The sequence below is a fragment of the Danio aesculapii genome, chromosome 16 (assembly GCF_903798145.1).
Source record: "Danio aesculapii chromosome 16, fDanAes4.1, whole genome shotgun sequence".
NCBI classification, from domain to species: domain Eukaryota; kingdom Metazoa; phylum Chordata; class Actinopteri; order Cypriniformes; family Danionidae; genus Danio; species Danio aesculapii.
In genome coordinates, this window is record NC_079450.1 from 14,598,196 (window position 1) to 14,613,208 (window position 15,013).

At 29.8% G+C, this 15,013-nt stretch overlaps 1 protein-coding gene across 1 annotated transcript in view; it reads left to right on the top strand.

Annotated features, from left to right (window-relative positions):
* kcnj21 (potassium inwardly rectifying channel subfamily J member 21) overlaps window positions 1–15,013 on the top strand; it is a 46,949-nt gene that overhangs the window by 17,364 nt on the left and 14,572 nt on the right. The window contains 2 exon segments of the mRNA XM_056475911.1: window positions 12,592–12,705; window positions 12,707–12,733. Coding sequence (XP_056331886.1) covers window positions 12,655–12,705; window positions 12,707–12,733 — 78 coding nt within the window. The 5' untranslated portion in view covers window positions 12,592–12,654.

Below are 15,013 nucleotides of genomic sequence, written 5' to 3' on the forward strand. Positions count from 1 at the left end.
TAGTCATTTATTTATATTCATTTAATTATTTTATTTAATTATTTATTTATTTGTCTATTTTTATTTATTGATATTTTTATTTATTTATTTATTTATTTATTTGCATTTATTTTTTATTGTCTATTTTATTTATTTTTATTAATTTATTTCAGTATTTAGTTATTTATTTATTTTTAATTAAATTTTTATTTAGTTAGTTATTGATTGATTTATTTTATTTATTTATTTTGTTATTTGTCTTTTATTTATATTTTTTGTTTATTAATTTGCATTTATTTAGTTTATTTTTTATTTTATTGTTTTTGTCTAATTTTGTATATTTTTATTTATTTATTTATTGTCTATTTTTTATTTGTTTCATTATTTAGTTTTTTTTCATTTATCTATTTAGTTAGTTATTTTTATTTGTCTATTTTTATTTATTTATTTGTTTATTTAGTTATTTATTGATTTATTTATTTATTTTATTTTATTTATTTATTTATTTTTTGCTATTTTTATTTATATATTTTTATTTATTTATTTTTATTTATTTAGTTAGTTTATTTTTTATTTTATTGTTTTGTCTAATTTTGTATATTTTTATTTATTCATTGTTTATTTAATTAATTATTTATTTTTCTATTTTTATTTATTGATATTTTTATTTATTTATTTATTTATTTATTTATTTATTTATTTATTTGCATTTATTTTTTATTGTCTATTTTATTTATTTTTATTAATTTATTTCAGTATTTAGTTATTTAGTTATTTTTAATAAAATTTTTATTTAGTTAGTTATTGATTGATTTATTTTATTTTATTTATTTATTTTGTTATTTGTCTTTTATTTATATTTTTTGTTTATTAATTTGCATTTATTTATTTAGTTTATTTTTTATTTTATTGTTTTTGTCTAATTTTGTATATTTTTATTTATTTATTGTCTATTTTTTATTTGTTTCATTATTTAGTTATTTTTTTTCATTTATCTATTTAGTTAGTTATTTTATTTGTCTATTTTTATTTATTTATTTGTTTATTTAGTTATTTATTGATTGATTTATTTATTTTATTTTATTTATTTATTTATTTATTGCTATTTTTATTTATATATTTTTATTTATTTATTTTTATTTATTTAGTTAGTTTATTTTTTATTTTATTGTTTTGTCTAATTTTGTATATTTTTATTTATTTATTGTTTATTTAATTAATTATTTATTTTTCTATTTTTATTTATTGATATTTTTATTTATTTATTTATTTATTTATTTATTTGCATTTATTTTTTATTGTCTATTTTATTTATTTTTATTAATTTATTTCAGTATTTAGTTATTTAGTTATTTTTAATAAAATTTTTATTTAGTTAGTTATTGATTGATTTATTTTATTTTATTTATTTATTTAGTTATTTGTCTTTTATTTATATTTTTTGTTTATTAATTTGCATTTATTTATTTAGTTTATTTTTTATTTTATTGTTTTTGTCTAATTTTGTATATTTTTATTTATTTATTTATTGTCTATTTTTTATTTGTTTCATTATTTAGTTATTTTTTTCATTTATCTATTTAGTTAGTTATTTTTATTTGTCTATTTTTATTTATTTATTTGTTTATTTAGTTATTTATTGACTGATTTATTTATTTTATTTCATTTATTTATTTTTTTGCTATTTTTATTTATATATTTTTATTTATTTATTTGATTTATTTAGTTAGTTTATTTTTATTTTATTGTTTTGTCTAATTTTGTATATTTTTATTTATTTATTGTTTATTTTTTATTTATTTCATTATTTACTTATTTATTTTGATTTATTTAGTTAGTTAGTTATTGTTATTAGTCTATCTGTATTTATTTATTTTCTATTTATTTGTTTATTTAGTTAGTTCTTGATTGATTGATTTATTTAATTAATTTATTTATTTATTTATTTTTATTTGTCTATTTTTATATATTTTTATTTATTTATTTGCATTTATTTATTTATTTTTATTCATTTATTTATTGTCTATTTTTATTTATTTTTTATTTATTTCATTATTTACTTATTTATTTGCATTTATTTATTTTTTATTTATTTATATAGTTATTTTTATTTGTCTATTTTTGATTTAGTTTTATTTATTTGTTTGTTTATTTAGTTAGTTATTGATTGATTGATTTATTTAATTTATTTATTTATTTTTATTTGTCTATTTTTATATATTTTTATTTATTTATTTATTTGCATTTATTTGTTTGTTTAGTTTATTTGTCTATTTTAATTTATTTCTTTATTTCATTATTTATTTATTTTTATTTATTTCATTATTTACTTATTTGCATTTATTTATTTATTTATATAGTTATTTGTATTTGTCTATTTTTATTGATTTAGTTTTATTTATTTGTTTATTTAGTTAGTTATTGATTTATTGAACATTTTTATTTGTTTATTTATTTTTATTAGTTTTTTTATTTATATATATTTTTTAAGTATTTGCATTTATTTGTTTATTTAGTTTATTTATTTTAATTTATTTTTTTATTTTATTTTTTGTTTATTTATTTTAGTATTTAGTTTTTTTGTTTCGTTTTGTTGTCTTATTCATTTTTATTTTTTATTTATTTAGTTATTTATTTATTTGCATTTATTTAGTTAGTTATTTATTGTCTGTTTTTATTTATTTTTATTAACTTATTTCATTATTTAGTTTTTTATTTAGTTACTTATTTATTTATTTTTGGGAAATATACAGCTGCAAAAATATTTTGTTGGCAACTAGCTGAAATTAAATGCGTTTAAAGTAAAGTAAAATGAGTAAATATCAATTTCAGTTAATGTGTTTAATAATTGCAAGAATGGTGTTAGCCTTATTTAACAGTAATGGGCCTGATTAGTCCAGAGCTAAAAGCTGAACTGGAGCTGAACTCTCCAGGCGTCATTGGCAATGATGATCCAGTGTCTCTCTCTGAAACAGAGGGATTATGTAAAAACTGTTGAAAAGGTAATTATGCAGATGGTGTGAGCAGCGAGTGTTCGCTGTCACTGCTCTCTCTGAAGGAGAAAATCCTGTTTCTGCCCTTGAGGGAGTCAGAGGCCTTTCACAGCACTGATTCTAGATCATAAAGCATAAATCAAGACATTTCACATTTAAACGGCGCTGGATAAAAGGTTGAGTTAAGGTCAGAGTCTAGGTCTCAGCCATTGCAGTGGATCTTTCCTTGAGTGCAGAGTAATGAATTTCAGCATTATAGTCATTTTTATGACTTCTCCGTCTCTGTCACAACGATGTCTGTGGTCCAGCATTCAGCTAATAAAAGGCAGACGCATATAATGCTCAGCTCAGAAGTTTGACCTCTGATACTGGGATCAGTAATGTGCTTGTTGTACATTATTGATTTCTGGGTTGATTTTTATGTATTATTCGTATTAGAAACAACCATTTTTACAGATTTAAACTTTCTTTTAAGGGATAGTTCACTCAAAATTAACATTTTCTCACCATTTACACACACTTAAGTGGTTTCAAAACTTTTATGAGTTTCCAACAAGATATTCTAAAGAATGTTCAGAAAATGGGCAGAAAAATCAGCCAATCAGCCACAAAAAATACTATAGAAGACAATTGAATTTTCAGTCCAGTTTGGAATAAATAGAGGATTAATTAAAAACAATACATGATTAATATTAATTATTCATTTATTTATTTTAAAAATATTTTCAAACATTACATTTACCGCATAGTTTTAGTATTTGTTTGTTTGTCTTTGCAAAAGTTAGTGTGGTTTAAAAAAATAATTACAAAATGAGTAGAGATATGACACAAATAAAGACACATTTTGTATATAATCAGAATATTAATATTATTGAACATAGTTACAATTTATTTACATATTGGATACATTGTATGTACACTGTTTTAAATATTCATTAACCCAGTACTGGGAAACACCCATACACTCTCATTCACACACATACACTTCGGACAATTTAGTTTGTTCAATTCACCTATAGCGCATGTGTTTGGACTGTGGGGGAAACTGTGATTTCTTGTTTTTGCCATAATATTTTCATATTTAGTTTGTACACATTGAAATACAACACTTTACATACATTTTTTTTTACAACAATAACCTTACTGCATTTACAAATGATACAAAATAAAAAGAATTTGTATGTGTGTATATATATATATATATATATATATATATATATATATATATATATATATATATATATATATATATATATATATATATATATATAAACTAAACAAGCAACCAAACAAAAAATAAAAATGCTTCTCTCTTTTTTTTTTTTTTGTTAATATTTATGTTAATCTATTCAAAAGTGATTATTATTATCATACTGAGAACAATATACAGCAAATATATATATATATATATATATATATATATATATATATATATACATATATATATATATATATATATATATATATATATATATATATATATATATATATATGTAAGACTGGAACTGCATTTTCCACACAAAAATTATTCATCAACTTTTTCCTCTGTTAATTCCACATCTTTGAAATAACTGATGAAAGGACTTGATATGTTTTTAAATACATCCTGTTTAGCTTTTAGTGTGTAAGTTATTTTTTCTAATGGCAGGGTTGACAACATCTGTCTTGTGTTTTCACACCTGCCTTATTTAGTTTGGTTGAATTGCACTAGAGTTTGTCCTCTTGGTGCGGTTTGATTGTTTCAGGTTTGAATGTAGCAATCGTACTTGAGTGTGCACCAAAAGCGGACCAAAAAAGCATACCGAGACCTTCTTGAAGAGGTGGTCTCAGTATGCTTGCAAATGAACCCTGGAGTGGTTTGTTTGTGGTGAGAACATGATCTGAACTAGAACAGACCCAATCGCAAATATTTGTTGACAGGGCTTTACCAACAATTTTAAACAGAGAGAAAGAGAAAAACATTACCTGATGGTTCATTGGTAATATTTGCGGAAGATGACCATGTTGCAGTTTAGCTAAATTAATTCATGCCTCCTCCTGAAGTGACTTGCGATGTGCCTTTGCCGATAGCAATGCATTACTACATTGTTCTCCAGCCGCAGCTGCGCTTTATTCTCTAAATGTATAGCTTGTCTAAAGTGATGTATACAAACTATATAGTATACTATGACCAGGGATACAATCAGCCAGCACAGTCATCCCTCTATAGTAAAAAGTTTCATTGGCATTTTCTCGCACGTTAATTCTGACCAATCAAAAAGCATTTAAGGATATACGTTCAATAACATCTGGCCAATGAGTGATGTGGATTTTGTCACATGGCTGCATTTTGGTTCTTTTCAACTGGTTCGGACCAAAGCAATCAGTGTGGTGTGAAAAGGACCTAAAAACGGCAGAAAAAAGCTACAATGTATTATTTGCTGCACTTTGGTCCGGACCAAATGAACCGAACCACAAATGTGAAAGCATCCTTAACCATTGAGTAGTGTTTGGTCTTTGTGTCTTTGTCCATAGCAAAGCTACACATCTTTTGAGCATGAAGCAAGCTGAGGTCTATAAATATTTGTTGCTTCTACTGTAATTTGAGTTCTCTGAGTGTTAAAATGCTTTGGGTCCAGGGGGATTTTTTTTATGATCTTTTCACTTATGACTCTTACATCTTCCAAAAATAGTTTAATCTTTTTACACAAAATTTAGCATTTCTATGATGATATTAAGCAGTAATCAAAATATTCTTGCTTCAAAATAAAAAGGACAAGCACCATTAGTAGAAGAGCAGCATTTGGGCACAAATATCCTTCACAAAATGTCAAATATCTATATTTTTTTTATGTCGATGTACTTAAGTAGAATGTGTTTTACAGAGATTAATGGGATAATGAAAGCCTGATCAGAAGGAGGTAAATTGCTGCTATTGCTCTTGGCTTTGTGGTGGTTGTTCAGCTCAGAGGAGCGAGAGTGCCGTCCCACTGCTCGGCTCTCCAGTTGGTGACATTTTACACTGACCCCTGATGCGGTCCAGTGTGTCTGTCTGTGATGACGCAACACATTCAGCAGAGTCACACTGGCAGAGTTGTGTCCGAGCTGCAGGCTGTTTGACTGCTCAGAACGTAAACATTCATTCAGCCTCCTGCGGGACCTGATGTGGGCAAAAGCACTGATGCACGATATTTTTTTGATTTCACTGATATTATTAAACCCATTTCTTCTTGTTCTGACTTTACTGAATGTTTACGTTAACATATGGATGACTAATCATTTTTCAAAGTTAGATGCAAATAAAACAGCATTTTTTTTTGTAGAATTTAAAGCTCAGTCTTTTTCTTGGTCCATTAAGGATTTCCCAGTCATTGTTCTGAAAAATATTGGATGGTATGCTTTATTGGTTCCACTTTATTTTAGGTGGTCTTAATGGTACTGTATGTAAGTTTGACACCTAGCGGTTGAACTAGGTATTTCATTCCTGGATCAAAACAAATGCAAGCATACAATAGGTTGCCAGATTGAGGATCAAAAATAGCGAGCCTAACTATCAAGCCTGGTTTAAACCATGTTCCATATAAAAGCAACGGCACGCGATAGAAGGAATATTTTATATTAAAGGAGTTTTTGTTCTTACCAGCACCTCTAATTGATACATTTGAAACGGCTTTTATTACTTGCAGCTGAACAACACAAAACTGACAGTGCTCACCTCAGGTACATCTCACGTGTTTTATTCAATGGTAAATGCTAATAATGTGAGTTTGAATGCCGTATAGACATTTATTGCCATACTACTAAAAGCAGCAGCAGACATAGTTTACCTCAGATCTTGAAAATGAAATAAACCCTTTGAAATTGAAGTTTATAACTGTGACTCAAAACCAACACATATCACATGCATCTACATTTAATAATGTTAAAGAGGTTAAAATGCAAGTGAGTGCATATTCTGTGCTTCTAAATGGCTAAATTAAAATGTCTGTCATGTTTCATTTGTTTCGCCAAATTGCTTATCAATGCAAATCTCATCATCTGTCGTGTTGTTAGGACACGGGATTACGATGTAACTTGCTCACCTAATGTTTACACTTGTAATATTTAGATTATTTGCTAATAAATGACCCCATGTGGAACTCTGAATCTGCGTCTCATTTCGGAGTCTGGTACAGTCCACCAGAGGTCGCATTTCAGTCACGGACATATGCTTTGAGAACCTTTCTGAATAAATGAATTAAATACGTTGTTTTCCATATAGGCAACCCAGGACGCTAAATATAATTGGCTAAAGTGGCATTGGGTGGGTTAAAAGAACCAAAACAAAGACGGATGTTCCGGCACGAAACACACATTTTCAAAGCAGAATATCTGACTTCAGCATTGTTTTTCAGATAAACAAGAATGTTCACTTGGCATGTTTCTTAAAGATCTGCAAACATATTATGGTATTTTTAATGCTTTAGAAGAGTCAAAAACTTACCGCACCTTTCACTGCATGTACTTGCATAAAAGAATTTATACAATGTACTTACTGTGTTCATAATGTATTGCAGAACATTATGATCATCTCAATAGTACTGAAGGGCTTTGGTCAAATCTCAGATTGGCTATTGCAATTCTCTCTTATTTGGCATTCCTGATAAACAGCTTTATTGATTACAGTTAATTCAGATTTCAGAAGCTAGGATAATTATAAATCATTTGCCACTGGTGCCTTTTTAAAACACTTGTACTTAATCATTAGATAGACCATTAGATAATCATTAGATTGATCACTAGTTATTGTTTTTTTTTTTATTTAGATAAGAGTAGTGGTTCTTATAGGTTCTAGTTATTGCTGCAAAAACACTGGAAAAATTTGCAATATTGTTGTTGAGTATTGCAATAATTATATTTAATGAAAAAAATAAACAAGTAAAAGATATTTTTCAGATCAAATTCATTCTAATTCAGACTAATAAACTGTCAAGGTGCAAATATTCAGTCTTTAAAACACTGTGAATGAGTGAAAGCCCCAGCAGATATTCTGACTTTTATTGGCTGTCGAGATTTCCTCTCTCATCTTGACTCCGCCCATTAGAGTTTGTGTTTTCAGCTCTGGGTTGACCTTTGAGCTGCTCCAGCCAATAGCAGAACAGAAACCTACTGGCGAGGTGTGGATAAAGATAGGCTAGTAAGGGCCCATATGATTGGTAAATTTTAGATTTGCATAAAATTAAACAATGCATGAAATAAATGCAATTCATAACAATAACGATCATTTTGCCATATATTGTGCAGCCCAAGTATTATTATAGTTCCTTCATCCAATTCATTCAAAACTACTTGCTAAAATAGGAACTGCAAATACTTGCATTCTACTTTTGCAGCAGATTTATTAAAAACAAGATTCATTAAAACAATTCATCCGAAATCATTTACTAAATTCAAATCTGCATACTATTTTGATGATTTTTATACCATATCCTTTGTTGGAGACGTGTAGATCTGTTTTAGTATGAAAGACATAGTTGAAAACATGTGGTTTGAAACAAGCAAATAACATGAAAATGATTCTTTCCAACGATTCACAAACATCGAGTCATTTTGTAAATCCACTACTGTGTGTTGCTTTGAGACAGAAAAGTTAATTCTGCTGTGAATTGTTTGAAATGATTATCATTAGAGGAGCGAAAATAGACAACTAACAAAAACTGAAAAGTTGCTCTCGGCTTATTTATGCTTCTGCTTAAAAGAGACCGAAAGATATTTTGTTACACACCGTTATTATCTTGAACAGAAAATCTGTCAAGCCAAAATAATAGCAAAACAAACAAGATATGAGGGCCGTATAAATAATTAATCTGTCCATGCTATAAATCATTTGACATTGCTTTAGTTTATCTGCGTTTGAGTTATTTGTCAGTTTCGCAGTCTGTCTCATCTCTTGGCTCACTGTCTGTATGTCTAACAGAGTTGCCAAGTCTGCTTACAGTACACCACTTTGTGTTTTTTTTAAGTTGTGCTAAAAACACACAAGTTGTGGGTTGCTTTTTTAGTAAATATGACCAGCAACTTTTGTTTCTTTGCATTTATTCAATTCAATTTAAGTTTATTTGTATAGCATTTTATAATGATTATTGTTTCAAAGCAGCTTTACAAAAGGTTCACATTATTGCATAACAATCAAATTAAGTTAAAGTTACAATCAAATATAAGTTATTATTTACAGACATGGTTAACCTGCAACTAATAGCATATAGATGATGTCTATGTTAATGAAGTATATTTGTGTATTAAGTGTATGTGTTGTCTTTATTGGCTTTGTCTTTACTAATGCATTGATTGGCACTCTCTGTGTTCAGCTAATAGTCATTCAGTAATATAAACTCTGTGGCATCAAACATCCCTTTTCTCCCACTCACTGGAGAAATATCACATTTAACTTGTGACTTGATCCAAGCAGTGCTCATGAAGATATTTCAATTGACATTTAAGAGGGATGATCTCTTATAAGGTATATATCCAATATCTTTCATATCCATTCGGTTGGAGGCCACACGTGCGTATTCTGCACGAAACAGACCACTCCAAGGTAGCACGCGAGCTCCACTTGCACAAATGAGCGCTAGCGCAAATGAATGATTCACTCCCTGAGTCATACAAAAGATTTGTTTAAAATGAACGAATCGTTCAAGAATGACCCATTACCACATGCGACATAGAGGAACATGCAGTTCCGGTGTTGTATCGAAACTGACTTCCCGGACAAATCTGACTCCCCCTTGTGTGCACGCGCGTCACTCAGCGCCTGCAGCTGCCACAGCGGTTTATCAGAAACCTTTAATCGATCATTTCTTCGGCTATTGACAGCAAGAACGAACATAGAAGCCTTGTCAAATTGACAAACAGCGCCTGAATGTGTTCAAAAGAATTAAAAGCTGCAAAATGGGACATTTACGTTATATTTACGTTACATTTTACATTTTCGTTATAACACATTTAGCTCTGTGTTCTGGTCTGTTATTGCATATTGACTTCAATTTCGATTATATTCTAATCATTGTATGTATTTATTTCTTTGTTTATTCTGTTTAATTCATTTATTTATTTTAGCCCCTTAACTAGAAAACGTGATTTGATTTGTGTGTGTTCCTAGTAAACAAACGGTTGGTGGATAAACGATTATTAAAACTTTTTTTTTTTTTAAATAAAAAAAAAAAACATGCATTTTTCTACCAAACATTTCTGTTTCTATTGTAATATCTTGCTGTTAGCTACTCTTTCAACTAATAACAATATAAGAATGATAATTATAATACTGATAATAACAGGGAGGGAAACCCCTATGTTTGAATTATTTTTTACTCAAAAACTGTTTAATAAAGTTTTAATAAAGGCTTTAAAAAACTCTCAAGTAACCATTTATGGGAAAATACCGGATATATATCGTATACCGTCATTCCTTCTAAAAATATCGAGATTGATTTTTTGCCTATATCGCCCAGCCCTAGGTATGGGTAATTTTGGGCTTGACTGTAACTCCTGTTTTATGTTCACTATACTGCCTGCCTGTCTGTTTTACAGTTAATTTTTTTTTGTTTACATATGTGATTTTTTTTGCCACTATTTATCTTCAGAATCAACTCACTCAAGGGTTATATGTAGGGAAGATTGTGCTTTGTTGTTTTTGTATATATATATATATATATATATATATATATATATATATATATATATATATATATATATATATATATATATATATATATATATATATATATATATATATTTATTTATTTATTTATTTATTTATTTATTTATTTTAGTTTTTTTATAGGACAGTAAAGTGGACAGATGAAAGCAGAGAGAGAGAGATGTTGACACACTAACCACTAGGCTATTGACGGCGATAGAGGTCATGCTTTCTGCCCCAGGTTCTGGAATGCTATGCCAATACTCATAGGACACGCTTAGCATCTTTAAGTCCAGGCTAAAGACGTTCTTATTCTGCAAGTCATATGGCTGATAGGATACTTGTATGATTTTATAACTTTTATTGTGTGTCTTTTATAACTTGCTGATAAACACATTCGTCAACAGGAGTTGTAGTTAATTGTCATTTTCAGTTTTGCCTTCCACACTCAGAGTTATTTAACATGTGGGCTCTTCAATTGATAATATTTAACTGGCAACAGCTAATTTTATTTGATTATTTATTATCAGCAATTCTGAGCTTGTTTTCAAAGCTTCCGTTGTGTGTTTGTCTTGCAAGAGTTGGCAACACTGATGTCTGACCAGATCTCCTGGCGCGTGCCGTCTGCCCCATCTGTCTCAGACTGTCTTGCTCCACGTTCCCCATGGAGCCCGCTGTCATTAATATTGCCTTCACGTGTGTGTGTGCTACTGTAAGAAAAACACTGGTACTCAGCCGCACCTGCTGTCGGTGATGCTTGGGCAGAGAAAGAGAGAGAGATAGACGCGGTGTCATTGGAGACTGAGAGCTCATGGTTAATGTGTGGAAACAGATGTGGATTTCAGCAGTCAGTGAACATGATCAATAATGTGGAAATAAAGCATTATACAGATGCATGGCAGAGATGAGACTGAGAATGTCATTTTAGCCTTGAGGTAAATGTTGATTTTGAAGTCAATGGACCACAAATGTGCATGCTTTGAATTTTTAGGTAATACTCATAGTGTAACCATGCTGAAGAGGCTAAAATAAGTTTCTATGTTGCTTCGTGTTCGCTTAGTTTGGGCTGATGGACAGACATTGTCATGGTCTTTCTAGTTAGAAAAGTTTTTATTTATATAAAATAATCTTATATTAGCTTATATTTTATTATTGATTATAATAAATGTTAAGACATGCTTATGTAACCCACTGGTCCTACTGCACCCAACCCACGCTGAGCCAGGATCGAACCAGCGATTCTTAGCATGGAAGTCAGTTGCTCTAACAAGGAGGCTAAAGACCATGGCCTCTAGTGTCTGTCGCACCTTTTGAGGTCAGAGGAGTGAGGTTTACCTGTATAGCACTTTGCTAGCTGGCCTCCATTACACTCACCCCCCTAAACCTTACTCCCATCCCAGACAAGCCCTCATGTGTAATTCACCGGTCCTACTACACCCAACCCGCTCTGAGCTGAGATCATGGGAGTCGGTTGCTCTAACAAGGAGACTAAAGACTAGAGTACCTTTAGAGGAGTGAGGTTTACCTCTATAGCAATTCGCTAGCTGGCCTCCATCCTTGTGATGTCACTGTATTCTCAGAGACTACTTCTGATTTTTGGAAATTATAAAAAAGAAAAGGGTGGGTTTTTACCAATAAAGGCTGGTTGTTTTTACACACCATTGACAAAGATCAGTGTTTAATCAACATGTAAAGTGAATTTTGCATAATAGGTCTCTTTTAAACAAGAGATAACTTGATCTTTCTGGCACTCGTATTTTAATTTTAACCTTACAGCTGCTCGTAAAAACAGATTGAGAGAGTGATTGTACAAATCTGGTGTGTAAGCAAAAGTTGTAAGGCAACATAATTGAACATTCTTAGCTTAATTAAGACTGCTTGCAGGCCCATTTATCTCGCTGTCTGTGGTAAATACCTCTTATCTCAGCTACCTGCTAGATCTCGTGTGTTTGCTTTTAACAGTTTGGGAGCTCCAGCTACTGTGTTGGATCGGAGACGACATCTGTGGCTTCAGCCTTCTGGGCCATGAGTGGTTTCAAGGGCCAGGATGTGGAAAAACAGGGCATCAAGTTGCCAAAAAAAATGGATTGATCACAATGACAAAGTAAGTCCTGATTTCCTATATTCTTTTATCTGTGAATGTTGTGGAAGTTCATTGGGAGTGTAACTTTCTAAACTACAACTGTTTTTTGTTTAAAGTACTTCAGCTACAGTAGGTATTAACAAGCTTTTTAGCAGAGATGTCTTGCTAGTGCTAGTATCCATTCAGGTGCATGTTTTTTGAAGATTTGTGTGCATTTTTTTGAGACTTTGATTATATGGTTAAAAAAAAGAACCTGCATTGGGTTGACAGGAATATTAGCTGTATTACCAAACAATTAATGTTAACATTTAAACTTTATTAACACTATAAATTGGATTGATTAAAGGCAAGAGTATGAAAGAGTTTTTTACTAAAATATCAATGTTATAGATTTGCTGACTTATGTACTTACATTTATCCCAAATGTTTCAAAGAATGTTCAAATCAAGAGAAATAGGTTTTTTAAAATAGTGACTTGGACCATGTTATTTTGATGTCACACTCCCTCGATTTCTGTTTTGGTTTTATCGAAAACAGTGAAACTTTTATATTTTTATATATTCTTATATAGTTTTATTAGACTACAAAGAGCAGCATTAAAATAGAATGCTGAACTGTATTTAGCAGGATAAACAGAGCTGTTGCTTCTCCATGTAATTACAAGTGGAAGAACCGGTAATCTGTGGCATATTAAAAGCTCTGCTGCTTTCGCCCTGTGTCACACTCATTTCTCATCAGTTATTCGATCAAGGAATGATTATTTTATTTATTTGTTTTATTTTTTGCCCTCATAGTTGACTGACAGTTTTTGTACAGTAAATCTGCTCATATATTACAAGTGAGAGATTGTTGAATGAAGGGTGCATTACTTGATTTTTCATGGTCAATGTAGTGCAAACATGCGACATGTAGTTAAATTTTTTTTTAAATGTGGTCGCGTGAAGGATGCAGCGGACAATACCCATGCATTCGACGCAGAAGTACAAATCAGCCTTAACAGAGTGGGGTCACGTGACCACATATGGTAGGGAAAGTAATTGAAAAAATTGACCTGGAGAAATTTGATCGATTATAGGTTCTGGATGTCAATTTCGATTACTTTTCGATTAATCGCCCAGCCCTACATCAAACTACGCTTTTGTTTGTAGTGAATATGTGCTCTCTAGTGAGTATAATATACTGCGCCTTTAAGGTGCTTTTACACCTGGCTTCTGTAACCTGGCAGGTTTTCTGCTTTAGCTCAGTTCATTTGGGCATGTGTGCACATGACAATTATGCTCAGACCACACAATTAGTCACAGAAATTACAAAGGATTTGCTTCGATACTTATTTTTTCCAGAAGAAATGTAATAAAATGCCTCTGCTGACAATAGAATAGTTAAAATCACTGAACAAAGATTTGTAATAATACTTCAGTCAAAAATTATGGATACCTACAAATAAAGGTATGAGAGCTGTTGCTGGAGCTGCATCTTTTACAAAGGGCCACATTTGTACCCAATGGGTCATTATTGGTACCTCAGAGGTACAGTTGAAGTCATAATTATTATCCCCCCTTTGAATTTTTTATTTTTTTTTTATATTTCCCAAATAATGTTTAGCAGAGCAAGGACATTTTCATAGTATGTCTGATAATATTTTTTCTTCTGGAGAAAATCTTATTAGTTTTATTTCAGCAAAAATAAAAGCAGTTTTTTTAGGTAAAAGTTTTTTAGCCCCTTTAAGCTATATTTTTTTTTGACAGTCTACAGAACAAACCATCATTATACAATAACTTGCCAAGTTACCCTAACCTGCCTTGTTAACCCAATTAACCTAGTTAAGTCTTTAAATGTCACTTGAAGCTGTATAGAAGTGTCTTAAAAATATCTAATCAAATATTATTTACTGTCATCATGGCAAAGATAAAATAAATCAGTTATTAGAAATGAGTTATTAAAATTATTATGTTTAAAAATGTGTTGAAGAAATCTACTCGCCGTTAAACAGAAATTGGGGAGAAAAATAAACAGGGGGACTAACAATTGTGACCTCAACTGTATACATTAATACCTAAAAATTTCAAGAGGTACCTTTTTGTACATGTTAGGTACTATTATGTACAGCTCTACCTTTATTTATGAGAGTGTACCAAATGCAGTTGTTTGCATTTACTTTAGGGTACAAAAATATGTGGAAAAATCATGATTTTGTGTTTAGCGGTTGTGTCTGTGGGACTTTAGGCAAAACTTTGCTGCACTTCAAAATAGGAAAGAAATAAACTTGTTAATGAAATGCAGTTTAACTCTGAAAATAACAAA